We start from the raw sequence: 27,840 nt of genomic DNA on the forward strand, positions 1-27,840 counted from the left end.
GAGACAGGGTTTCTCTGTGTACACAACCCTGGCTATCCAGGACTTGCTCTGTAGACCAGACTAGCCTTGAACTCACAGATATCCACCTGCCTCTGCCTCCCAAGTACTGGGCTAAAAGGCATGCACTACCATGCCTGGCTAGAAGTAAGCTTCTTAATCTCATTAATCCTGTCTGTTCCAGTATGCACATATTGAACCCAGAAATGCCTTCTAGATGTTGACTTCAGCAGGATCCTATAACAGCAAAGCCTTTGTATAGGCACGTCTGCTCCTGAAGAGTATGAACAGTACTGGCAAATGTCCTTGCATGCATACAGACAGCATGCAGCACTGCTGGGTTCTCACAGGCCTCTTAGAGTGTTAGTGAGGTAGGAGTCATGACTCCCTGCTAAAGGGAGATCTGTTCCTCACTGTGGTTCAGCTGGTACTCTGCTAGTCCAGTATGTTGTCCAGGCCTGTGCTGTGATGTTTTTCTAGGAATAGTGATACATTTGCACTGAATCATCCCCCGTCCCAATCCCCACTTCCCTGCCCCTCTGAATGGCATGGAGGTGTGGAAGAGGGTAGAGCTGGAGTCAAATTGGAATGGATTGTCTCTCAGTACTAAGCCAAATAAGTCTATATCAAGGTTAGACTTTGATTCTGAGACAAGGTTTCTCTGTGTAGCCTTGGCTGTTCTGAAATCAGTTTGTAGACCAGGCTGGCCCTGAACTCACAGTGACCCACCTACCTCTATCTCCCTGAGTGCTGGGATTACAGGTCTGTTTGCCACCATGCCCAACTGAGCTTTGAATTTATTGATGCCATGCTACAGTGAAATAAGTTCAGGGAATACCAGAACTGCTTCATTTCCATGCATCTTCTGGTAGGTAGACAGAAGTTACAGATTTACATAGTGATTGAATGCAGTTTCTTAATCTGGTGCAGGAGGCTTGTTTACCTGCTTTCTTCCTCCAAGCCCTTCTATAACTCTTCTTCCTTTCTTTCAAATTTATGGCATTTTTCTTTGCATGTGTGCGCAAGCACATGCATATGCACTTTATAGAAATATTATAACAAATAAAAATCCAACCTGCTCAGCTGGTTTAGTGTTACTTGATGTATGAGTTTAGGGTTTATCACTTGTTACTGGATAGCCAGTTAAGGGGCTCATCCCTGGGGAAGGTTATCTCCCACTTTGATCATTCCTTAGTTGTTAGAGTGGGGCAGTGGGGCCCATAGGATTCCCCCTTCCATGTTAACATGAGTGTTGGTGTTGTCCTTGTTTAGGCTGCCCTAAGGTATCACGAGTGAAGTGTCTGTCATTTCTAGGAGACACGTTCTTACAGCAAATTTCTGGTTCTCTGGCTCTTAGAGTATTTCTGTTCCCTCTTCTATAATGATAGCTGAGCTTTTTTGTTTTGTTTATTGAGACAAGGTCTCACTATGTAGCCCTGGTTGGCCTGAAGCTTGCTTTGTAGAGAAGGGTAGCTTTGAAGTCAGAGATCCAACTGCTGTGCCCCCCAAGTGCTGGAATAAAAGGTGCGTGCCACCACACCAGGGTAGGTGCAGGAGTTTTGTAGTTTTTTCAGTTGGTGATGGGCATCCAATGATCAGATTTCCTCTGCATTTTGGCTAGTTGGGGTTTTTCTGTAGAGGTCTCCATTTCAAAAAGACATTTCTTGTTGTGTGAGAGCGACACTTGCCTGTGGGTATAAGGATAAGTATGTAAAATGCAGTTGGGAACTATGATAGTTAGTAAAGTGGCAATAGTGGGGTCTCCTTTAAGATCCAGACCTCACTAGCTCTGGGGAGTTGGTGAGGGTTTCAGTACCAGATATGATTTCCCTCTTGTTGAGAGGGCTGTAAGGCAAATTAAACACTTGGTTACTGTCAAGATAAAAGAGTGCTACTGTTGTACCCATAAGGATGTTTTGCCATTCTGGTCATTGTTACGGTTCATAGGTGTTCAAACTGGGTAGGACTATTGGTTGCTTCCCTCCCTTGGAAGTGTGAATAGCCGCCCCATCCAGCCCTCCACTTTTACTTTCTTGGTTTTTGGTTTCTGCAAGTTACTCCAGGTTATGTATTCACATCTGAAGATTTGGAGCTAGGAACCATGAGAGAGAACAATGACGTTTGTCTTTCTGGGTATGGGATACTACTCAATATGATCTTTTCTAGCTCTATCCATTTACCTACAAATTTCATGGTTTCATTTTTTTTCCTTACAGCTGAATAACATCCATAGTGTAGTAGTGCCCATGTACCATGTTTTACTTGTCCTTCATCAGCTGAAGGACATTAAGTTGTGAGTAGAGCCCCAGTGAGAATGGCTGAGCACATGTCTGTGGGGTAGTATATCAAATCTTTTGGGCATATGCCAAGGAGTGGTATAGCTGGACAATATAATAGATTTACTTGTAGTTTTTTAAAAGTTCTCCACCTGATTCTCAGTCATTTTGCAGTCCATCAACAATGAATGAAGATTTCCTTCTCCTACATTCTCTCCAGTGTTTGCTGCCAGCCTGACTGGGCTAAGTTGTTTTGATTTGTATTTCCCTAAATGCTAGTGATGATGATCATGTTTTAAGATATTTCTTATTGCCTTTTTTTTTTTTGAGAACTCTATTTAGTTCCTTAGTCCATTTTTTAAAAAAGGGTTGTTTACTATTTTAACTTTCTGTTTTTTTGAGTTCTTTATATATTCTGGATTTTAGTCCTCTGATGTATAACTTTCCCATTGTGTGGGCTCCCTCTTCACTTGATTTGTCTCCTTAGCTGTTTGCCTTAATTTCAGGGCATATGTCCTTATTCCAGAAGTTCTTTCCCTGTATCTGTATCTTGTAGGATCCGGCCTGTGTTTCTTCCAGCAGTTTCAGTGTTTCAGGCTTCACGTTTAGATCTTTGATCCACTTGGACTTAGTTTTTGTGCAGGAGGATGGAGTCAGGTGATAGGAATTAAGTCTGGGCAGGTGGGTGAGATCTCTGTCCTCACCAAAGCCTGGAGGTTGGAGGCTGTATGACCAGACTAGGCTGGTACACTGAATTTGGGACTGGGCGTGGTACACAGAAGTAAGGGACATGGCAGACCCACCTGGTTGGACCCTGGTACAAGATGTACAAGACTAGGCGGATTTTAGATGTCAGCTAATTTGTTCCAATTTTTAAGTATAATCCAGGTGGACGGGAGACACCTTGAATCCTAGCACATGGGAGGCAGAGGCAGAGAGGCTGGTGAATCTCAGATTTGAGGATATCTTGGTCAGCATGGTGAGTTCCAGGACAGCCATGGCTACATAAAGACAAACACACACTCACACATTATGTATACATGCATAGGTGCACACATGAAGGGGTTAGAAGAAAACTTGTGGGAGTAGGTTCTCTTTCACTATGTGAGTCAGAGATCAAACTCAGGTCGACAGGCTTGGCAGCAAGCACCTTTACCTACTAAGCCATCACATCAGCCCTGTGATTGGCTAATTTTAAGGATGCCTGGTGGAAAGGGGACAACTGGAACAGCCTCTGCAGCCTGAGGGCCTCATGCATTGCATGATACACAAGCAACACTGGAAGGTAGGAAGTGATTTCTCTGGTTAACTTCATGTGGCTGTTTCTGTGAATTTAATGATATTTCAGTGCTGGAAATCAGAGGGTGCCAGAATGAGGCCTACTTTGGTGTCTGTTCAGCCCTCTGCAGCTACTACCAGTGACACATTTGCATCTTAGTTGTAAATAAGTCCAGAAGAGAACTCTTGCTTAACTTTGTATCCAGAAAGTCCTTGCTCTTTTCTAAGTCAACACGTGGTTTGCTATGAGTCCTCTCTGCTCTCCAGCACTGGGGGAACGGGGTAGAGCCAGCCACTGAGGCAGTCCCCTCTATGTTTGAACAATTTTCTCAAAAGCATTTAAATGGTAGCCTTCATTCCCAAGCCTACTGTGGAAGAAAACTTGGCTGTGCCAAGAAAATGTACTACTGCTCCTGTCTACCTCTCTCCAGCCCATTCTCCATTAAGATGAGGATGTTTCCACTGTGAATTTTTTTGTGGTAAGCTTTTATTACTCATTAAAAAAACATATAAGAAAGACATTTAGAAAGAAAATCTCAAAACAAACACACACAAAGCAATACAACCATAGAAGGCACTACCAGCAGTTACACCCGGCTCTGAGACTTGAGGAACTCAACACGCTTTCCAGATGCTCAACCTCAGTAGAGGTCCTGGGTGTAACTGTGCTTTAAAGTCTGAATTATACCATAATTTTCTGAATAAACACCATATATATATATATATATATATATATATATATATATATATATATATATATATGCCTCTATGTGTATATACATACATAACTTCTTTTTCTTCTCAAAAATAAAATAGCCATCCATGGAGGGAGGTTCTCAGCAGCATTCACAGTGTTTAACAGCAGGAGCCATGCCTTCTCCTATTGCTGCAGACATGCAGGATGAAGGGAATGACTTTCCAAATGTGCCTGTAGCACACAGCAAGAAGGGAAGGAAGTGCTAAGGCTGAGCATGAGATGGCTGACAGCCAGGGGTTTGATGGCAGGCACAACCTCACTCGCAGCTCTGAGGAAGATGACACACAGTGTGAATGACAAGGACTTGGCATTCCTCTGGGACAGGAGCAGTGTAGACTCAGCCTGGGCTGGAGAGGGGACTCTTGAGGCTACACAAAGAAGCTTGGGCTTAAAACAATCTGAGGGGCATGGGAAGGCAAGGGCAACAAGAAAGGTCTCTTTTGGGGGCTAGATTGGAACACTGTCCCTCTATGAAAAGGGCAAGTTATTCTCCCTCTGTATTGAGTGTCTTTGCAGTCCTGGCTACTGGTTGGTGTGGCCTCTGGCTAATCTGTTTTAAGTTTGAACTAGTCAAGAGCTGGAGTCATCATAATCTGATCATCTTCAAAGTCAAAGCCTGATTGGGAAGCTTGATGGAAAAGCGGTGTGTGGGCATCATCCTGTGCTTTGAGGAATCTCCTCTATACCACCATTGTCCACTTGCAGCCAGAGGCAAGCCAGCAGAAGAGCTTCAAGAAAACATGTCCTGCTCTTCTCTCTGAAAACAAAAAGGCACAGAAGTCACCAGGGAGGTCAGGCCCACCCGTTTGCTCAATGCTGTGCTGCAAATGGACCATCCTTCGCCCCAGAAAGGACTTCAAGTTGGAGGACACTACCACTTGACTGTAGGATTATTCAGGCAGCAGCTGGAGATCCTAAAGCCCCAGTTTGAAGATGAAGGCCAAGGAATAGAGCAAGCAGTCCACGTCCCCACTGCTTTCTCGTTGGGCATAGGCTGTAAGATTGCTTCTTGGATGTGCTTCTCTGCAATACTTTCTGGTGACTCAGCAGGAAACTAAAATTGAGTGGAAGGTTTCTCTGTGCTAGAAATCCAGGAGGATGACAACATCAAGTTCAAGTTTTAACATAGCAAACAATGGACAGAGACATGCTGAAATACCACACAAATGTACATATATGCTTTTGGGTTTGCACACACACACAGTCCATTGGGTGATAGGAGACGGACAGTCTGGTCAGGCTGTAGCTTCTGGATACTCAGGCTGACCCTGAGTATCTAGAACTAGGAAGAGGAGGCACCTTGGGGCAAGGAGGACAGTCCTTCCATGAGTATTTTCCTGCTTTCAAGGACTTAGCTAAATGAGTATATAGTTAGCGCATAAATAAAGATACCGTAGGTGGCAAAAAGGAGGAACTGAAGGATTAAATCCAGAGACAAAACACAGGCTCTAAAAACCTTTTGTTCCTTTTGCTGGCTGGTGTGATTGATTGTAGTCTGGTGACCAGAGAGGCAACTATTTGGTTTGTGAAAGGCCAGCAGATTGAGCAGGGGAAACACTGGTCGTCCACAGGCGATCTGATTCCAGGTGGAATCTCTAGAGCCATGGTGCTGTAGGTTGGCTGGAATCAAACCCTGCATAGACATTCTGTAGAAGAGACTTTGTGCCACATCTGTTAACTGCTGAGCAGGCACAAGTGGATCCCCCAGAGGAGTCTTGAGAATAACTGTCCATGGCAAAATAATTCACAATAAAATAAATGGGAGGGCACTGAGAGGACAGGAAGTAAGCTGGCTACCCAGGCTTCCCTTGGGACTCTCGTAATGCCTCCTCCAGTTTCTGTCGGAATTTGTTGTACTTCTTCTGCAATTGGTGGATTTTGTCCTGCTCCTCTTTTTCCAGGATAGTTAAGAAGTTCTGGAGTTCAGGAATGGAAAAGGCATCCCACTATGAGGTATAGAAAAGGAGGAGGTGGAGAAAACGAGGGGGAATGGTTAGAAGTTGACATGACTCCGAGGCCCCTGCTGCTGCCTCCACAGTTTACATTAGTGAGGCCCCTGCTGCTGCCTCCACAGTTTACATTAGTGAGCCTGGCAGGTATCACAAACGACATTTGTGTACAGTACACAATGGTCACATCAGTCACAAACGGTCAAGTGCTGGTACACCAAGAGAGTTCCCAGCCTATATACCCCCTTTTTATGGGAAGAGGCAGCAGCAGCTGAGGTCTTCAGTGCTGGATGTATTCTCCAGAGACAGGCAGAGGACACCTCTCACAAGTGGTGCTACTTCAGGTGCCAAACTCTACCCTCTTCCCAGCTTCTCATGAGCCACTCTACAGTGTACATATATACCCTAGACACTTCTCAGTTGGCTTTAGCTGGTCAGGCTCTCTCCTCCACATGGGAGAAAGGAATGAGACTCCAAGCTCTTTAAGCACAAGAGATCATTTTACAGTGTATCTGGTTTAATCCCCATGCTAGATAATAAACCTGCAGTCCACAGAGCAGCGAGAAAAACAGTCATGGAGCTGGCAGCAGCAGAGTGCAGCTGGAGCTGTTTCAGCTTGCCCAAGCCCACAGGCCCTCAGTGTCCTCCCTTTCCCAGACTGACTCTTCTGTAGACTCGAGACTACACTGAGTTTCCCTGATTGAAATGAGTGCAGAGCTCTATCTGCCCAGATCCTCCAGATCTCCATCGATCTCCCACCGTTCCACCAAAACAAAAACAGCCCTCCTCTGAACACTGATAAACACTCAGACCCTCCTCTTTCTATCACTGCTTGAGTACCACATCCCAAGCATTCTGGGCTTGGAGGATTACTGCCTGATTTGACTCCCATTTTTGCCAGGAGTGACATTGGTTAGTCCCCCTTTGAGAAAGGAAATCAGCATTTTAGGAGGGAAAGTGGTTCCAAAATATCTATGCTCCAGTAGAACCCCAGAGCTGGAGCTTGCTGGGCCTTAGGACAACCAGATGGGGCCTGAACATGGTTTCTCAGCATGTGACCCCTGCCTCCGTGCCCTCTAGCCCCATTTTCACAAACAAAGCAGATGAAATCCTTTCTACAGGCTTTGCCACATGCAGGTTGTAACTTGATTCGCCGTGATGTGCCTTGCTGATGAGCCTGGGTCAAACACAGAGCCTCTGGCAATCCTGCTGTTCCCACCTACACTGCAGTTAGTACAGCAGCGCCCAGCTGTCCCCACCCAGGTGATTCTGTCTCCCTACCCACAGTTGTTTTTTGTAAAGGGGGTCCAGGCGTACCTCTACCTCTCCGGTTTCATTCTCTTTCAGCACAAAGCTGAGGACCTCAGTGTCAGGCCCAGCGAGCAGACGCAGGTAGAGAGGGCAGTCAGCAATGGAGAGTTTCTGGAAGAGCACTGCAAACAGAATGAAAGGCTGGGTGCTTATCTCAAAAGAGAAGGACAGGATGGGGCCTGGATGGAAATGGGACAAGTAACTGGAAATTGACATGAGTCTTTTAATGGGCAGGAGCCTGAGGAGACAGTGGTAGCTCAGGGCCCTCCATTTATTCCTGCCTCCATTCCCAGCATAGCAGGGTTTAGCCATGTTTCCATCTACATCATCTTCCAGAGGAAAAGGAGCAACAGGCTTACTCCTTCCTATTATAAGATTAGACCAGAGCCCAGGGTGTGTCTATCCTGTGCATGTTTGGGGCTGGACACAGTGGTAGGCGTGAGCTGCCTGGTCTAGCTCTCTGTTTGTTTTCCTGGCCAGATTCCACTTGCCTTTCCCCTGAATCCTAACGCCATGTAGATGGCTGTAGCCCTGCCTGGAGGCTGACGGTGAAGTTTAAGTGACTGGGCATTGGCAGACTGGAGAAAGGTTGAAATCTCTCATACCTTGTCCATCTTTGTGCATCCGCTTAAAAAGTGCAAACTTCTGAGGGTTGTCCACAACCATGAATTTCTTGAGCAGCCCCTGGATGACCTCACTGACAGTGGTGGTGCTACTGATATGTAGCTGCTTGATGGCATCAAGTGGCAGGTAGAAGGATGTCCGCTTATCTGTAGTGGCTGCAGGGTTCACTTCCTTAATGGCATCATAGATGGACTGGGGCCGGATCCCAGCAGGCACCGTCACTGGCCGTCGGAGTTTCAAATGCACTTTGATGAAACCTGTGTAGGTGCCATCTTCACTCTGCAAGTGGGAGGCACATCTTGCATGATTCTGTCTGCCACTCTAGGTTGTGAACTCCAGAAGACCTGACAGACCACTCCAGCCAGCCTGCCTGAGTTCTTTCTGGGGTCTGCTACCTAGAGGTGTTGGATAATACACTCTCCTCACGGGCCAAGAGGTCTGGAGCCAGTTACCAAAGGATTGGTGGGGCTCCTGTGGCTTCTTCCCTCACAGGAAGTTTAGGCTGGCTGCCCGAACCCAGGTGCCAGTTGTCTTTGTTGGGTCCTCATGCTAAATGCAGAGTCTTCAGTCACCTCTACTTCTGAGGCACATCAAGGTCCTCAGAGATCTGCCCCGCACCCCAAACCTCTAACCTGACTTTCAGTCTGCATTTTCTGAGGCCCCTGTGAGACTTGAAGCTCCAGAGAGCCATTTGCTGCCAGTCACCAGCAGGGGGCAAGGTCTCCTACCGTCACCCCTTAAAGACAGCCTCTCTGAACCTGTCAGGGTCAGGGGTTCTTACCAGTCTGAGCACTGTGAGTTTGACAGGCAGGAATGGGAGCTGTAAATTCTCCTGGTCAAGGGCTTCCTGGGGATCTAGCCCCTAACCCCTCCATCACTGTCATTTAATTTCCCCAAGATCTCTTACATAGGGGTGTGGAGAGCTCTACTTTACACCAAAGCAAGGAGAGATGAAACTCTCCCAAAGTAGCCAGAGAGTGAATGGGACAGAGATTGTATCTGGAATTTATACTAAGGCCCATTTCTGGGTCCCAGAGGCCACAGGAAGCCAGGCCTGAACAAAGGAGAGTGAGCTGTAAGGGAACTGCTGCTTCTGTGGAGAGCGGGAACAGAAGGGATGCTGGGTAGGGATGGACAGGCCCTGCTTACCAACTTCATGCCCAGGCAGTGTTTCTCCCTGCTGTTGTAGCTGTCAATCTTCTGCTTGATCTCCTGTATGGTGGGCAGATGCTGTGTCTCCTCCACTGCCTTACAGACATTCTGGAACAGAAAAGTAGCAGTGTGTATGATGGTTCTCAGGATGTGAAGGGCAGTAAGCATATCTCCAAAAAATGCCTTTCTGGCTAAGAAATAAATGCCAGCATAAGAGCTGTAAGAGGCTAGCCACTCAAATCTCTCTCAGCCTCAGGCTTCCTCCCCTTTGAAATGGGAGTAATACCTACCCAAGACTGGCTGACAGTCCAGTCAGAGTGCCCCCACACTTGAGCACTGGCAGTGAACTTGGTGAGTGGGTAGAACTCCTGATAATGGTTTGCTGTGGAAAAGGTGCTCACAGATGGAAAAGATGAAGCTATGGTCTGTCCATCCAAAAGTAGTAATGATAAAGTTGCTACGATGTGAGTGCATGCTATCAGAAGCTGATAACTCAGAACTAGGGAACAAGGGCTCACGCCCACTAGTCAGCTCATGCTATTGGCAGTAAGCTCTGCTCTTAACAAATGACATGTTTGTCAAATGAATGAACTGGCAGGGTTAAGGGGCATGCAGTCCACTCTTCTAGGGATAGTCAGCATATACTTCACCTCTGTACACTAAGGGTTCAGCTGTCTTTGAATCCCAGACCTGAACTGTGTGCTGACTCATTACCCGTTTTCCATGTGAGAATACTGAGACTCAGAGGCACTTACCAGCTTGCCCAATACCCTCATCAGCATGTGCAGAGCAAACCAGAAATCCCATACCTGTGTGTCTTGCCATCTTCTCCCTGCATCACCATGACTTGTTCTCCTCATATAGCTCCCTGATTTTCCCTCTGCATCCCCCAGGAAAATGGGATAATGACATTAAAGTGTATGTCAGTACCCCTCACAGTATGGTTACACGGTGGATTCTGAGACACACAGTTCCTTTTCACAGTCTGTCCTCTGGATTTCTCTCATGCTCACAGTCACTTCCTGGGTTTGTCTTCATGCTGCCCTGAGTGCCTTTGAGTATAAGAGCTGGTCGGTGAAAATTCTCCCAGAACTACCTCGATCTTAGAAATCCAGCAGACCTGGGGCCAGTCAGGATTCACCTCTGGTACATCAAACAGCAGATGCCTAGGACTGGTGACTTGGTGTCATCTGACACCTGCTTGTGGGTTTGGTTTGGGGAATTTTACAGCAGGCCCCACATCACACTGCCACCGCAGCCAAGTGAAGCACAGTAGGGTGCCCACCAACAGGGCTCACCCCTGATCTTTCCCTTCAACATGGCCATTTGCAGCACTTCACACTGACAGCCAATGCTTCCTCCTCCTACTCTTCAGTCCTACAGAGCACAGGGAACTGCAGACTCCATGACTGTCAGGAGGAGCAGGCATTGTTGCATCTGTATGGCTCCCCCTTCCCAGCCCTCCACAGAGATGGGCAACTTCTTCTCCCTGAGCACTTTTCATCCATAACTCCTGATGGGAACATCATTGTAGGTATTTCAAATGCCTTCTCCGACATACTACCTATGGTACTTCTATTGAACGATAACAAACATAAAAATAAATGTGCTGGTATCCGGCTGTTAGTGAGTGGCCAGTAGGGGAATTGAAGGCCATCTAAGCCTGGAGCCCAGTTCTTAACTGACCATGTGGTCACCCTAGGGCAGCCTCTTCTGCTGCAGGGATCAGCACCCCACCACACCAGTGATGGTCCCTGAATCTTAACACTGCAGGCCTAACAGGAACAGCTGGTAAAACAAGCCCCAATCTGTGGAACATTCATCTAAGCTGGCCTGATCAGTGTGTCCAGCTCTAGGGATCACAGTGGGTCTTGCATTATCAATGGAGCTGGCAAGGAGGGTCTCCTAACACTTGGAGTGAGAGGCAGCTAGCAGGATGTAGGGGCCTACCAGGATGCCCTCTTAGATCTCTGAGTTGGGCCTTGAATGTCCAAGAGAAAATAGTTAGGATATCTCTTGTTTGCTGGAAGTGAATAAGCCATGTGGGCCTCACAGGCTGTCCATTTACTGTTGGCTCATTAATCTGCAGACTTTCAAACTGGATTCTCTCATTTGTCTTTACCTCTGGGACTCTCCATTCCCAGTCTCCATAAGCTGGATACATCTCTGTGGACCAGGTGTGCCTGGCTATGGCCTTGCCTTGCTTTCTGCCTTTCTTTAGGTCAGAATGAGCAGGTGTATGGCTGCTGTTTTATACTTCATTCTCTCCATCTCTAAGGCAGGCTGACTGTTATTCCTGGGATAATCTCATAAAATTATTTACCAAAAAAAAAAAAAAAAGTTAAAAAAAAATCTAGAAGTCCCTGGAAGATCTTTCAGTCAATCTCCTGCCATTTCCTTGTTGAAAAAGCAGCTATATTGTGGCTGCTGACAGCCTGTTTCCATACCTACTTTGGACCACAGTGAGTCACAACTGCCTTGGCCTTAGGGTTCTTCTTCCTGTTCCACTTTTTTTTTTTTTAATTCATTACATAAATCCTTCTATTCTCTTCCCTTCCCACAAGCCTGGGAAATGATGCAAGTAGCCATGAGTATGTTTAAGACAGAGCCAGAAGAGAGCATCTCTGACCTCAGATTTGGAAGGCCTGGTCTTCCAGGTGGGTAGGTGAGCTCCATATACCTAGGAGAGTAAGCAGCCTGTGTGTGGCAAATACCGTGAACCTTGCTCCCATAGAATGTCAGCACCCAGTTCAGTCTGGCTGCTGCCCACACTGAACCTGCCAAGCAAGATCTCACCTAGAGATGGGATGAATCACTAAAGTAGGCCAACCAGTAAGCCCTGTCCCAGAGCTCAAAATCTACCACCAGCCTGGGAAACACCAGAGAAACTAGACTATGGGTTCTTAAAATTTCAAGCACATTGGAGTCCTCTGGGATTTTCTAGAAATATAGTTTCCTGAACTGTCTCCTCAGAGAGTGCCAGTTTCATTGATCTGGGACACAGCCTGGGAACAAGAATTTTAGAAATCTCTCACAGGCTGGAGAGATGCCTCAGTGGTTAAAAGCAATATCTGCTCTTCCAGAGGTCCTCAGTTCAATTCCCAGCAACCACATGGTGGCTCACAACCATTTATAATATAATCTAACCCCCTCTTCTGGCCTGCAGGCATATATACAAATAGAGCACTCATATACATAAAATAAACAAAAAATATCTCAGATGATTTCAACATGTTGCAGAGTTTAGAAACTGTGAGAGACCCTCATAACAATTCTATCAAACTACAGAGCTAATATTTTGGGGACAAGTGCCTCTACACTTTTTTTTTTTTTACCAGATTTTTTTTTTTTTTATTAGTTACATTTTATTAACTCTGTATCCCAGCCGTGTCCCGATCCCTCATTCCCTCCCAGTCCCTCCCTCCCTCCCTCATCTCCACCGTGCCCCTTTCCAAGTCCACTGATAGGGGGATCTCCTCCCCATTCACCTGATCCTGTTTTATCAGGTATCTTCAGGACTGGCTGCAAAGCCCTCCTCTGTGGCCTAACAGGACTGCTCCTCCCTTCGGGGGTGGGAAGACCAAAGAGCCAGTCATTGAGTTCCTGTTAGAAATAGTCCCTGTTCCCCTCACTTTGGGAAACCAATTGGTTACTGAGCTACCACAGGCTACATCTGAGTGGAGGTTCTAGGTTATATCCATACATGGTCCTTGGTTGAATGTCAGTCTCAGAAAAGACCCTGTGCCCAGATATATTTGGTCCTTGCCTCTACACTTTACCTAAAAGGCAGTATCCACTGTGTGAACGAGTCAGCAACTCAGTAATTTTTCCAAGGACAATGCAGACTCTGGTTTCTGTTCACCTGATACATTCTCAAGCCCTCAAAGTGAAAGATTTGTCTCTCCGATGATAGGCACAAAGTTAGAAGCCAGGAAGAGAGCACTTGTATCTTGGGGTGCCTGACATCCAGACAGCATGGGGAGCTCTTGAGATTTATTAAATCTAGATATTAGCCTATCAGGTGTCTCTCTGAGAGTTTGCCTGTATCAGGACAGTGTAATGGAATTAATTGACTCTGAATAGTGCTCTGGCACTGGCTGAGGTGTTGTCGGTGTGCTTGGCTCATCCAGGCACTGCTAGGCAGCTGGTTTGTCATATCCTAAGCCACACAAAAGGCTTTAACCATTCTAAGCTCCTGAGGTTATGGCAGTTATGAAATTATCAAGTGGAGGCATGACAGCCAAGTCAAAGGCTATGTGTGTGCCAGTAGTAAGAGCACAGATGTTCCTCCCAGGAATGATTCCCTAGTATCTTAAAATGCCCTTAATGAGCTGGGAGTGGTGGCATGTACCTATAATCCCAGCACTCAGGAGGCAAAGGCAGGAGGATCACTGTGAATTCAAGGCAAGCCTGATCTATATAATGAGCTATCAAGACTATTATCTCAAAAAAAAAAATAATTTTAACAACCCCAACATGGAACAGATTTATGCTACATCAGATTTTGCTGTATTTGGTCTTCAAGGCAACACTACCACACTGGCCAGTTCTGTATTGTAATCAATGACATACAGGAAGTCTTCATTTTAGTTATTCTACTCAGTGGAGGACAGCTCTGAGTGATACCAGTAGCTTCTAATCTCCAAATGGACCCTGGAAAGACCAAGAAATCTCCAGCAAAGTTCTCAGAGTGACAAGTGGGCAGAGGAGAGTGTGTTTACCCTCAGTGCTTGCTTTGTCTTGACTTAAATCACACAACCCTTGGCTCTGCTAAAAAAATGTCACTCAGTGTCAGTGTGTTCTCCTTGCTCATGACATTCATTGTCTTACTCCTGTCTTCCACCTGAAGTCTCTTCACCTGACAAGGCTTCCCTAATGACTGGAACCCTGAGCAGTGGTGGAGGTGACAGCAATCCTTCAGCACTGCCTCTTCTCTGTCACATACTATTCTCAGCATGTATTAGCTCACTTACCTCCACAACACACACATGAAGAAAGCTGCCATCCTTGTACCCACCTACAGTTGAAGAAAGTGAATCACAGCCAGACCAAAGCTAAGCTTGTAGAAAGGTAGCCCTATACCATCTGGAGTTAATCTACAATCCTGCTTCTATCTACCTCCCAGGAATTTATCGTGCTGGCTTCCCCTCTTTCCTGGGTGAAAGCTCCTTCACCACCAGGGCCATACGGCTTCTGTTTCGTTCGTGCCCAGCATCACTGCACATGAAGAAGATAATTGAACTCTTGCTCAAGACCCTTCACTGATCCGTCCCTGACTGCAGGGGGAAAGGGTCTCAGCTTCTCCAAGAAGCTGTGATGGGCCTTGGATTTAAATATAGTTCTGAGTGAAGTAACCATGCCTGTCTTGTCCATCACAGTATCCCGGAGCCTTATTCCTGCTTAGCACATAGTAGGGCTCAGTAAATACTGGGGGAATGGATACTATATATTTGACTTTTGACTCCCACTACTAATTTTGTGACCTTGAAATAATCAGAGAACCTCCAAATCTTGGTTTCTTCTATAAAATTGGGATCAAAAGCCTTTATTACTCAGGATTGATGCAAAAATAAAAATAAGTGAGACAACAGGTTCAAAGGTGTTTTAGAGATCAATCAAACCCAATTAGAGGTTTTCCAGGAAAACCAAGCCTTACGCTTCTAAACCAACTTCATTTCTCACTCTCCTTGTTGACTTATTCTAGATTAGCCAAACATCCTTAAGTTCATTCAATCCTTTATCAACACGGGCAGTGAGGAAACTTTCTATGAGGGTTTGAGTAGTAAATGTGAGGCTTCCAAGGCCACAGTCTGTTGCATCTCCTCACCTCCACCCTTGCAACACAGAGGCAGCTACCAAATGGGGGTGGCTGTGGCTCAATAAAACTGGTTTGTGCAATGTACTCATGAGCAGTGAAACTTGCTTTTTGCAATGTGCCCCTGGGTAGTCATTCGCTCCACAGTGGTGTTTGTGCAATTCCCTTACCTAGAATACACACGCCTCTCTTACCTCCTATACATCCTCCACGTGGTGCCTAGTGAAATTTTAGCCCGCAGTAGTTTGCCATCCTCTGGACCCTCAATGTATCTATCAGTTGCGTGACATTGTAATTCTCAAATGGAGGAAGGCATATACACCTCTGTCTAGTCTCTTTCTCCTGAGTCATACTTCTTATGCATTCCTGCTCCTGTGATAAAACACTTTGACAAAAGAAAGAGTCTGTTCTCTCTTATAGTTCCAGGGTACAGTCCATCATAGTGGGAAGTTACTGTGGCAGGAGGCTGAGGAACCATGAGCGTATTGTATCCACAGTCAGGATCAAAGCAATGAATGCATGCTTAGCAGTATTCAACTTGCTTTCTCTATTATTATTGCTGTTAATTATCGAGACGGGGCAGCCCTGGCTGGCCTGGAACTCACTATGTAGGCCAGTCTGACCTCAAACTCGCAGAAATCTACTTACTTCTGCCTCCTTGGGCTTAGGACTCCAAGTGTACTCTTCCAGAGACTCCAGAATCCTTTGCTCAGGGAATGATGCCACCCAGTGATGGGTCTTCCCATCCCAATTAAGGTCATCAAGATACAGACCCTCAGGTATGCCCAGAAGCTCCTCTCGCAGGTAATTCTAACTTCTGTAAAGTTAATACTATCCAACTGTTTCTGTGTATTTCCTCACACCACCAGCTAATGGGCTTTTGTAACTCCACTCTCAGTTAATGGGAATACTATAGGCAAAGGCTTGGTTGTTCCTCTGAAGTTATTCTCCGTTCCTCCCTGACAGGAAGCAGTAGAGTTGGCTGAAGCAGGGATAAGAGTGGGTGGCTATGCACACTGGCTCAGGTCCTCAGAGTACGCTTGCAGCAAAGCTGCAGTCACCACACATCATAGATCTCTGCAGCTACTTGTAGAAGTTAAATCCACACTGCAAGGACCCATAGAGGAACAATCAGAACCTGTGTGGCTTCATTCAGCCTTTGATTAAACACACACTGCCTTGATCTCAAATCCATTAACCAGTGTTCCCAGATAGATATTCCTTGGGTGGAACAGACTCTATGCTGGGTGCCTAAGCTTCTCTGGGCTACTGCTGGGCTCAGGTAGTTGACCTCCAAGGAAGAGTCTAAGAAATACCTGTCACTAAGGTGTCAGGGAGGATAAAGCTGCTGGAGTAGATTCCAAGCACAGAGCCCATGATCCCTGGATCCCACACTACCAGATCTTTGCTCAGCAGCTGAAGGGTTCCCTGCCAAGAACGTGTGGACTACATGGGGCTTCAGACTTGGGCTGGTTACATTTTTGTCACTTGCTGATAAGAATGAATACAATACCACTAAATGACCTGTGACCTATGGCAAGTCACTTCCCCTCTTAAGAGTCTTAGTTTCCTCATCTGCCAAATCATGAAGTGACACCAGAGAAACTCCGAGGCCCACCACAGTGCTAAGATTGGACACAGAAGATAGGGTTTTCATCACTACTTCCTCCTCTCTTTCAGAGAACTGGGTGTGGAGCTGAAGACCTGGGGGACAGCTGGGTCTATCTGAGCAGTATCAGTAACTATGACCCAGAGGAGCAAGGGCTACCCCTCCCCTCTACCACTTTGTTCTTCTCAATGCTCACCACCTGCTTTCTCTCTGCATCAGCAAGACCTTGCATTAGCCAAACTCAAGTAGGTCTTTATTTTCTTTCTCGCTCTTAGCATATCTGTCAGCCTTAATTTTCAGGCCTCTGGAGTGGAAACTTTCTCTAAGCTCAAGCCAGGGAGAGATGCAGGCACGTCCTAAACAAAGGACCATGAAGAGGCCCTCAAGGTCCCAACTCCTTTTGTTGGGTTTGCCCTAAATGGGAACCTTGGGTTGTAGGAGGATAGACACCCATCTGTCTAGGCTGGGTTTGAAATGCCTTGTTCAGTGTTCAAACACAAGAAAGGCCACAGGTCCTTTTGTGACAGCCTCCACCAGATCCAAGAGAGGAATCACCAGTAAGATGTACCATAAGGTTCCCTCCTAGTTCCAAAGTGCCTATGTTCTGAGATGGTTCCTCTGTTCTACCATGGCAGTAAAAGGGTTCCTTCTCGTCCATTTGTGACATGTCCATGGGTCCCAAATAAAAGGGCCAGAACTTCCTAAACTGTTATCCAGTAGGTCACTTCAGTAGAGTGGGAAGGGACTCTATCACAGCCATGCCTAAAACAGAGCCATGTGGGACAAGTGGCTCTAGAGTGGTCAGTGGAGACACAGTATAAAGAGAATGGGTGAGAAACTGGAAAGAGACTGATTGTCCCCAGAGACAACAAACGCAGAACAGATGGTTAACGGCAACAGTCAGTCAATAGGAACTGACTGAGATGGCTCTGGGTTGAAGGCTGTGAAAGTTACCTTGGGAGATGAAACAGACCAGTGCAGCCCCTATCCTTGGGAGCCCACAGGTCGCCTGAGGAAGGCAGGTAGAAATATATGCACTATGACACAAACAGGCTCAGAATGATTGGTCACCAGTGACTGGCTTTCAGGCAGCCCTAATCAGCATCATGTGATAAAGGTCACCTTGGTGAAAACCCCAGGGGACCAGCATGCCTCAGAGCACAGCATGCCTCTCTCTCTCTCTCTCTCTCTCTCTCTCTCTCTCTCTCTCTCTCTCTCTTTGAGTCTGCAGCAACTCACCTACTTGTTCAGGACCAGAGAACAGTAGCTCTATGGAGGAGGCCCAGGGAGCCCTAGCCCCAGGCACTACTCTGAGGGCTTCATGGTATCACTGACCCCTCAAATTAACCCCTCAAATTAACTTGGGACATGAAGTTACACCCAGAGCACCTGAGCTTTGCTGCTGGATTGCATGTTATGCCACAGATTGGCCTTTGCTTCCAATTCTGCTGATACCAGAAAGTCAATCTCATGGAGGCTTATGACATGCAGTTTGTACATTTGTTGTGTAGAGTAATGGAGACTGCGTGCCTTGAAGTGCCTCACTTGTAAGTACAGTCACAGTTTGACAGACCTCAGCTAGTCTGTGGCCACAGAACCAGCTGCAGCAGTAGTTACAGCCTGGCAAGACAAAGAATGCTGGATCAGTGGGGACCGACCCAGTGTGGGAGATCTCTTTCCTTTAACCTAGACCCCTGGCAGGCTACATTATGATTTTCAAAAGTTTTAAGTACTTTGGTCACAGGTCCTATCTGCCATAAAAGTCTGTCAAAAGTTATAATTTATGATCTTTTCAACATAACAAATATGTCAATACCCTTTGTTAAAACAGCCTGGGCTAGGGAAACGGCTTAATCGTGAGGTACCTACTGTGCAAGCACAAGGACCCGAGTTTGGATCCCCAACCCCCAGGTGAAGGCCAGGCTTGGTGGCACGTGTGAGACTGCATCAGAGGCAGAGACAGGTGATCCTCGGATCTCTCAGTGGCCACCCATGCCCTATCAGCCTGACCACCACACACATACACACACACACTTGCATGTGTTCTTACACATACATGTACACACACCACACCAAACAGCCTGGGCAACATGAGACCCCATTGCAAAGTAAACAATAAATAAGAGTCCACTGCAGGTGTCTGATAAGGGATAGTATACAGATAAAGAACTCTAGTAACTCTATAAAGACATGAACAGTCTGGCCAGAAATGGAAAAGGCCTGAATAGGCATTTCTTCAGGAAAACATAAATGTTCAATAAGTTCAGGAAAAGATGCTCGTTATCACTATGTGCATCTTTTAGTTAGGGAAAAACACTGAAATCACGACAAAACTCCACTTAATCCCCACTTGACTGTTTGGGATAGACATTGTTGGACATGGAGTGCATCCAGTAGTAAATGGCCGTCTTTGTTTGCTTGTGTTGCTGTAACAAAGCACTGACCAAAACAGCTTGGGGAGGAAAGAGTTTATTTTGGCTTATAGGTTACAGTCCATCATTGGGGGAATGAAGGCAGGCACCCAAGGTAGAGGCTGAAGCTGAAGCCACAGAGGAGCATAGCTCACTGCGTTGTTTCTAGGCTCATGTTCAGCTGCCTTTCTTATGCAGCCCAGGCCCACCTGCCTAAAGATGGCACCACAGTGGACAACACCAATTAGCAATGAAAAAAATGCCCCACAGCATGTCCACAGGCTAATCTGATGGAGGCAATTCCTCAGCTGGGGGTCCCTCTTCCCAGGTGTGTCAGGTTGACAAGCAAGATCAGCAATCTCACTGGTCAGTGTAAACTGTGAACATTTTGTGGTGCTAGTATGCTGATTCCTCAAGAGATTAACCTAGAATTACCAAGGATTTAGCAACTCTAATTCTGGAGACACATCCCAAAAACTGAAAGCAGGGATCTACAACATTGGAAGAAACAACCTGACTGTCCACTGATGGGAGAATGGATCTGCAAACTGTGGTACATACCTATAATGCAATACTTTTTAGCCTTAAAAAGGGGAGGGGGATTCTGGCAGTGCTGTTTGATGGATAAACCTCAAAAACAGTATGCTAAGTGGACTAAGATGGACTTAAGAAACACACCCTGGTAGAGCCCAGTCATTCTCAGTCCCTGGAGTAATTAAATAGTAAAGAGTTTCAGGTTGGGATAAATGAAAAAGTTCTGGAGATCGGGGCTGCAGAGCCAGCAGCAAAGCACCTACTTATGTCCAAGGTACTGGGTTCAAACTCCAGTGTCCTCAAGTTCTAGAGACGGGTGTGCTGATGGTCGAACCACAGTGTATCGTATGTCTTGCTTCAGAGCTGGATGTGCACTTGATAATACCTGACATACTATGCATATGTCACTATTGAACCACAGGTGTAACTTTCTGGTAGAGTACCTAGTAAGCACTCTACCCTGCCAGGCCCTGGGTTTGCTGTCTCAAAATATGGCTACCAGAACAAGACCTGTAAGATTACAACACCAAGTGCCAACATGAATGGGGGAAATCTTTCAAGACCCATCTTCTACATGAAGGTAATTAGTGGCTGTTGAGAGAAGGAAAAACTGTCTTCTCCAGGCACAAGCTCCCATAAGGGAGCCAATCCCAAGTGGTCAGTCCTAAACAAATACACATATGAACAACACTAAATGGACTCAGCAGGCTGTATTTATATATACGTGTCATGAATTTGAAAGGGAATGGGAATCACAGCAGGCATTGAAGGAGGGGACAAAGAAGGATAAAAATTGTATAAATACAGTACTCATGTATGAAATTTAAAAAAAAAACACTATCAGACCTGGCTGACAAGAACTTCCCATGTTTTATATCCTGAGTACCCCTGACTGCTACCAGTTAGTTCTCTGTAAAGGGAAATAAACTTATTTATACTCAGTGACTAAAACCTAGGGGTCATTTTTCACAAGAGTTAATCCATCCTTATTTCACAAGATAAAAGAAGATGTAGCAATTCAAGTCAGCTAGCAGGTAGTCTATACCTGCCTTGGAAACCACACCACTGCCTTGGCCTGAACGGCACAATCTCACAGGACTGGCCTCTTCTCAGGGCAAAGCACAGCTGGCACAGGCAGGAGGGGACAGCAAATTGAAGGTATGGAGCACACACCATATTCCTAAACACCAGTGCTAAGAATTACTTGTGTTTGGTGCTGGGCAGTGTAAGTCTCTGGGATAGTGCATTGGAGCAGCTGAGTGGTCCGTCTGAGATCCCGGTCTTATTTTTTATTGCTCCAAGTTTAGAGATAGCTTATTTTTAGTGTTTTCTCGAATGCCAGGGTGGTCAGGGGCAGATACTGTGCCTGAGGCCTAGGAGTGCTGTTCACGGCAGGAAGATGGATTTCCCCAACTGGTCTCAAGGTTGGTTGCCTGCTGTTTCCAGGAGTACCACAGGCCCTGCTGCAGGCAAGGAACAATCGAAGAAATGGGGGATGGAACCAGCACTTGTACAGTACACTGTAACCTGCTTCGTTCTGCTATTTTCCATGAACAGAAAAAGCATTCAAGGCTTTCAGGGCAGTCTAAAGAAAGCCCAGTGAGGGAGTGCTGGGGAGCAGATTGTGCTCAGATATAATCCTAATCATAAAAAGAGTCCACCTTCTGCCCTCCACATCCACAGAGAAAAAAACAAAATAAAATGAGCAGAGTTTTTCAGCAAGTAAAGTCTTTCTATTTTAGGATAAACATTAAAAATACATTTTAGACAATAGATTACAGTGACTTCCTGCCACTGTATATACAGCCAAGGTCCCCTGGGTTAGGGTGCCTTGAAGGGATGGCAAGGGCCATACAATGCCTTATCTAGCCTGTGGCTGTTTAGGTTTTTCCAGAGAAGACAAAGCATGAGTCTGCCCTGCTCACCCACTAAGCAGGAAGAGTGCTTGAAAAGGAGTCTGAAATGCTCAGTTCAAGCCACATCTCACCAGATATACGCTGATGAAGTCTGCTTGCCTTTCTTCCCTCATTCTCTCCATCTGCCAAGTGCAGCACTTGGGCATTATTCAAGAAGAGGCTCTGTGTCTCTTCAAAACACCCTCCTTGAAGCTCTGCTGGGGTCCCAGAGTCCTGAGGTCCTAGGTCTGTTGAACATGTAGACATTCCAGCATCTGAGCTGGGGGTACCTTACAAACATTGCAAAGTGCCTGAATTCTCAGGCTGGATCTCCTTCAACCCATCAGAAGTCCCATTTTAATACATATAACCCAGGAAACACAAACTATGTTCAGTAAAGGGGGAGATATCCAAAGAGTACCCCTTGAGCATCCTGAATCTGACTAGTGTGACTCAAAAGGTCTCCAGCCTGATTCAAATGTAGCACATTGCCCCAGGAAGCTGCCATCTCTGCAGAGGAAACAGCAGGTGGCTGTCTCTAGGCTCCTCCTTTGTATAAAGAGGGAGAGTCTCTCAGTTGTCCCCTTTCCACCAAAGAGGCTGGAGAGAGGCCTGTGGGACAACTCCCAGGGGTGGCACCAAACAGCAGTGGGGCTTTCCTGAAGTACTGTCTCACCAGGCAGACTGAGCAGCTGACACAGGTTGTCCTGACAAGGGTATTGATAGAAGATCCTTGGCCTTTCCTCGAGGGGACCCAAGCCTCCAAGTGACAAGGAAACACACACACACACCCTTCCCTTTGAGACAAGAAAAAAATTCTCTTAGGAGCTCAAATGCAATTTCTTTCTGAGCAGGAGAGAAATGTTGTTGTCACAGCAGGGTTGGGGTGTGGCAGTTGACTCTGAAATCCCTTCCAGAATGACGCCAAGAGAAAAGCTAGAGCTGGGATATTTAGTAAGAACAGTAGCAACAACAAAACAGAACAAAATAGAACACCACGGAAAAGAAGAAAAATAAGGTTTAGAGGAAGCATTCATAGCTGTAAGTCAACCCCACACACCTCTTTAGAGACAGCAGGGCCACTTTAGAACTTCCCAGCCTTATCCCATCCCTGGGTGAGCTAGGTGCCAAAGAGAAAAGCTGTCTGTCCCTGACCACAGTTCTGAATGTTCAGGGATAAATTGGGTCATGCCACCTCCCCTTCCTTCCTTGGAGTAGTTACCCCTTACTGCCCTGTCTGGCATCTTGTTTTCCAGAAAATAAGTTTCTTAAAGGAGATGCTTATTTTATTATGAGTACAGACACTGGCAAAATGGTAAAGAAACAAGCAAAGACCTAAGATGTGTAACAGATTCAAGATACAAAGTTAAGGAGAGCCTCTTCTGGGAAAAATGCTACAAAGGGTTGGGGAGAATGGAAAGAGAAAGCCATTCCTCTTCATAGGCCCATCTCGCTTATTTTCTTATAAGGCTATTTCCATTTCTCCCTAACAGTACCAGAAACAATTGCCTTTTTCAGTGGCCAAGTCAAAAGATGCTCTTGTACTGCTCCCTTTCTCACTCTAGTTATGCAAAACTTTCACCCTCTGGGACCAGCCTGGTAATGAGAAGCAAGCCAGTAACTAAACTTTGTTTTAAAAACAGGAACCATTTCTTCACAGGCAGCAACAAAACTTGCTACAGCAATAAAATATCAGTTGCATATCAGAATGACCTAGAAAACTTTTCAAGCTCCCTGTGCCACATCAATATTTTCTATGGCTCCTCACAATTCTGCTTGTAGTTACAATTGTGAACCATGCTCTAGACTGTGGAAGGGGTTCACAATGAAGTAAGAACCCTCAAGAGAGGGTGGGACACTTCCCCTCTGCAGTGATGTTTTTCTGTCCGAGGCCTATCTAGCCATAGAAGGACTACTGTCTCCCTGTCCCCCCCAAACAAACAAACAAACAAGTGTTTGGCTCCATGGGTTTTAGTTGCTTCCTTCAAAGGTAAAATCGCAAGCCAGCTTTATGTTTGGGGGGTCCCATCTCAAGGGAAGGCTGAGAACTTTTGCCCAAAGTCAGAACTTTTGGCCCTGCCAACACATATGGCAGCGAGTGACACTCTGTGGGCACCCAGGAGGGAATGGCCAGACAACCAGCCTGTATGGGTATCCAAAGACCAGTTTAAGAAACACCACAGCCCCTTTAGATTGCCCAAGTCTACTCAGGAGCTAAAACGATAGTAGGACGACAGCCTAGGCAAGAAGGCTGTTTCTCAAAACACCCTGGACTTCTGCAAAGCTGCTAAACTAGGTTTAAAAAAATGGTTTCTAGCCACATACAACACGGAAGTGTCGACTTGTATCTACTGAGGGTCTGGGTGTCCTCTCTTTCCCATCTACAAGTGGTAAACTCAGTTTGGGAGGGGAGCAAGACAGAGAAGGGGCCCAGTTACTCTTTCAAACAGGTGAGCATGCAGCCTTTCATGAGCCAGTGAGGTCCCCAACTCCTAGAGAGCCATTCTGAAAGGTCTAAGTGCAGGAAATACCAAAAGGAGGTTTGATCAGAATAGTGCAGACCCTCCCCCCCCCCCCGAAGCCACTCTGCTAGCACATGGCTCTGCTGCTGGAGGGAGGATGTCACAGTTTGCCCGCATAGACCATGGAGCTTATTTCCTCCCTTGAAGGCGCTTGTAAGCTTGTAATTGTCAGGTTTACCTTTGAAGGCTGTCTGCTCTGTACATTCCTGAAAAAGGTGGTCTTAGCAGTAAAGAAGCAGTCTTCCAGTTCTTCGTCTAGGCTGCAGTACCCACTACTCATACTGTTGTCCACAGTCATTGGGCCCCGCCCGAGTCTGAGCTCATCAGACTTAAGGGCTGGGGCTGTGCGAGGGGCCCTTCCGGTTCCGTGCTCAGGTACTGGTGCTAGTGGGCGATGGCCAGGCAGGCAAGCCTGCGCTTCCTTCACTGGGGCTCCGGGCACCTGCACATCCTGAGGCCCAGGTCCACGCACCTCGCTCTTTAGTGTCTCATCTGCAGTCCTTAGCTTTGTGCCCGCCTGCTGGCTCCCCGCCCCGTGTGCTGACAAGCCACCCCTACACCTCCCTCCCAGCTCCTTTCCTGTACTGCTTTGTGCAGCAATAAAGCCACTTCCTCTTGCAAGGTTCCCCAAAACCTTGCTGGCTGTCATTCACCCCACCCCCAGCTGAGTGCCAAGGATCCCTGGTGGGGTTGCCAGGATAGGGACTGACCAGGATGGACTTGAGAGGGACAATTCTCTCTGCTCTTTCCTCTTCCTTCTGGAAGCAGCCTCTTTTACTTGCTATGGTGACAGCTTTGGCGTAAAGGCGCATGCCTCCACTGCTCCTTCTTTCCCATCCCTTTACTCATCCTCCCACCCCACTATCCTTTCCCCTTTCCAGGAGCTGGGCCAGTGGTTAGAGAAGTAACTGGAGAAAAATCATTATCTGCCCTGCCTGGAGAAGTAGTAATATTTTAACTTGAAAAGGCCAGGGGAAACCGCAAGGTCTAATAAGCACTTGCAAGTCCCAAGTGAAGTGATGCAGGGTGGAGCAGACCCAGCCTCCCATCTGTAGAGCTCCACCTTCAAAGGGACGGCAGACAGCACCAGGTCATTTACACATTTTCCTGGCCTTCTGGTGAAGGAGGGGGTTCTTGGCAGATATTCCTATACTTGACTCTTCAGTGACTAGGCAGGCTAGAAGGAACACTTTTTTACTTGGGATTGGATCCCTCCAGACCACAGTGGTCTGTCAGCAATTTCGGCTGCTATTGTCTGAACAACTAGTGATGGTGTGCAGTCTGCCATTAATTTTAAACATTAAATAGAGACCATTAATTCCATTTCATGGACAAGGAAGCCAAGGTTCAGAGTCATGCATAGCTCAGGGTCAGACTAGATCTGTGACCCTAGGGTCTATTTGCTCTGAGTCACTGATGTTCCATCCATCAGCTTGGATGAGACTATTTGGTGGGCATTCTGCCATCTTTAAATGCAGAGGAGCCTGGAGCTGTAGGGAGCAAGAGTGTAACCATTGAAATTGATGCTCTGAAGAGCGTTGGCCATGCTTACAGAATCTGATAACCTCTGGACCCCAGGGATGGCCTGGAGAGGGGTTGAGGAAGCCATCAGGATCCTAGTCTCTGTGGCTGTTCTTACAGCTCTGATATAATCCAGTGCTTGGGAAGCTCAGGCCAGCAGAGGGTTAGACTCCTGCACCTCAGACACGAGGCTGCAGACTCCACTTTAGCAGTGGGTACTTTGTGAAGAACCTTCCTCCTCCTTAGCCCAGTCTGTAGGTGCTCAGGGCTTTAAAGCTGTAGCCTAGCTAGGTTCCATCCTCCCATTGAGAAGCCAGTAGATAACAGTCCCCTGGGCTGGTGCCATCAACTCAGAACCTTCAATGCTACTAGCAGCCTCTCCCTAGAAGGAAGATAAGTAAAGGCTAGGAAGTGGGGTAGGGTGAGGGCACTAAGAGAACTTGCTAGGAGTCAGGGCTGATCTCCCTGGCATGGACTGAAGGTAAGGTTTCGCTCTGCCCACAGCAATCTTCATGAGGCTGGGAGATTTTTCCCATAGACAGTAGTTCAAGCCAAGGAAGCTAGTCTTTGCTTCCATGTCTGACATTGGTAGGAAGACTGCTCAGAAGGCTCTTGGTGACCCACAGGCCATCCATAGCATCCTATCTTCTTTGTACAGCTAGAAAACCCCTCACAATTTTTTTAAGCCAACCTCCAGGTTCAATGGAGTGACCTAACACTCAGGAAACAAACACCTCAGATCCTCTGTGACCACGGACCCCCTCCGTGGGTCACCCATGGAGCTCTTCAATGCCACTGCGGTGGTACAACATTCAAAATGTGTGAGCTCAAACACAGCTAATAATAACTTTTTCAAATACCAGGTTCAAGCCTCCCAGGAACCAGTACAAGTCCCTTCTTGTGCACAGCACATGGGATGCCAGAGATGAGGGGGAAAGCTCCGTCTGTCAGGGACAGTGTCTTTTTGTAGAGTTGTTCCATGCCACTCCACACACTGTGAAAGCTGATGCTGGATAGGCCGTCATTAGCGCCTTTGATACCCATACTTCACTTAGGGCACTCTATAATCTTGAGACTGGGTATTATGTCTATTTTACAGGTGAAAAAAATGGAATTAACTTGTTCCATCATGGCTTATTACTTTCAAAACCAGTCCCCTGACTCCTAGTTACACTGTTGTTCTTATCTACCCTCCCCCTCTGCCAGGCTTGGAAGGAGGCCAGGAGTAAGAAGTCAGCAAAGGAAAGACTGCAGACATAGTCCCAGGGGATGAAAAGAAATCTGCATAGATCATACCCAATAGAGAGAGTTGAGCAGCTTCCACAGGGAGAAACCCTGACTGAGGCCTTAGAGTCTGAAAGGGAAGAAGCCTGGCTGTCCTGAGCATATAGTTGGAACCATGATAGTGAATAATTAACAGTAATGTCATCAATTGGTCCTGGGAACAGAGGGGACATGGAGGAGCTTGGGCGGCAGGATTTAAACTTCTAAGGGGTAAGCCACAATGTATGGGAACTGCCTGATGTTGCCCAATGGGGCTAGGAACAGCCCAGGACCTGAGTGTGCTGTGCAGGGCCCTAACTGCACTGTGCAGGGTGTGAAAGCCTCAGCCAAGTGATGGATGGCGCACCTCTCTGACTCAGTGTCAGAGGAAGAAAGACATGCTGTTAAGTTTTCCTCCGTTCTCGCATGTAATCCCAACAGGAGGCCAGAGCCCTTGTCAGCTCCATCCTGGGGTTCTGCATGTTCTAAAAAGGCAGTGACACCGGGAGGCAGGAACTGGTGTGTTTGCCTGCCTGTGTTTGCACATCACCTACATGCCTGGTGCCCTTTGAGTCCAGAGAAGGGTGTTGGATTCTTTATAAGTCAAGTTTCAGATGCTTGTTAGCTGCCATTGGGGTGCCAGGAATCTTACCCCATCCCTCTGGAAGAGCCAGTGCTCTTAACCTCTGAGCCATCTCTCCAGCCTCAGGAACTGGTGTTTTTGCCCTAGCCTCAACTCTACTTGATAAAGTAGCTTGAACAACTGGGGACCTCAAATTTCTGTCCTGTTGAGGGGTATCAGGGCTAAAGATCTATTTAAGACCCACCATTGCCAACAGAAGCTGGAAACTGGGATAATGTGCTATCCCACCCCAAACACACATTTTAAAATAAACATTTGCTAATATTTAATCCCTCCAACAAGC

The 27,840-nt window shown here is 46.7% G+C and overlaps 1 protein-coding gene across 5 annotated transcripts in view; it reads right to left on the reverse strand.

Annotated features, from left to right (window-relative positions):
• Position 1: 1 nt before the first annotated feature.
• The window catches only part of Rassf5 (Ras association domain family member 5), a 65,171-nt gene continuing 37,332 nt past the window's right edge, over positions 2-27,840 (reverse strand). For 2 of the 5 annotated variants that reach the window (XM_060372053.1, XM_060372054.1), the window contains 4 exons: positions 9,342-9,452; positions 8,174-8,471; positions 7,575-7,690; positions 5,460-6,254 (listed from right to left, as the gene is read on the reverse strand). In XM_060372053.1, the coding sequence (XP_060228036.1) occupies positions 6,102-6,254; positions 7,575-7,690; positions 8,174-8,471; positions 9,342-9,452 (678 nt within the window). In that variant the 3' untranslated portion in view covers positions 5,460-6,101. Of the gene's footprint in view, positions 5,066-5,459; positions 6,255-7,574; positions 7,691-8,173; positions 8,472-9,341; positions 9,453-24,308; positions 24,652-27,840 lie in introns of those variants that run through there. The other 3 variants (XM_021640135.2, XM_060372055.1, XM_060372056.1) reach the window with 3 other exon arrangements.

This window comes from Meriones unguiculatus, chromosome 18 (assembly GCF_030254825.1).
Source record: "Meriones unguiculatus strain TT.TT164.6M chromosome 18, Bangor_MerUng_6.1, whole genome shotgun sequence".
Classification (NCBI taxonomy): Eukaryota; Metazoa; Chordata; class Mammalia; order Rodentia; family Muridae; genus Meriones; species Meriones unguiculatus.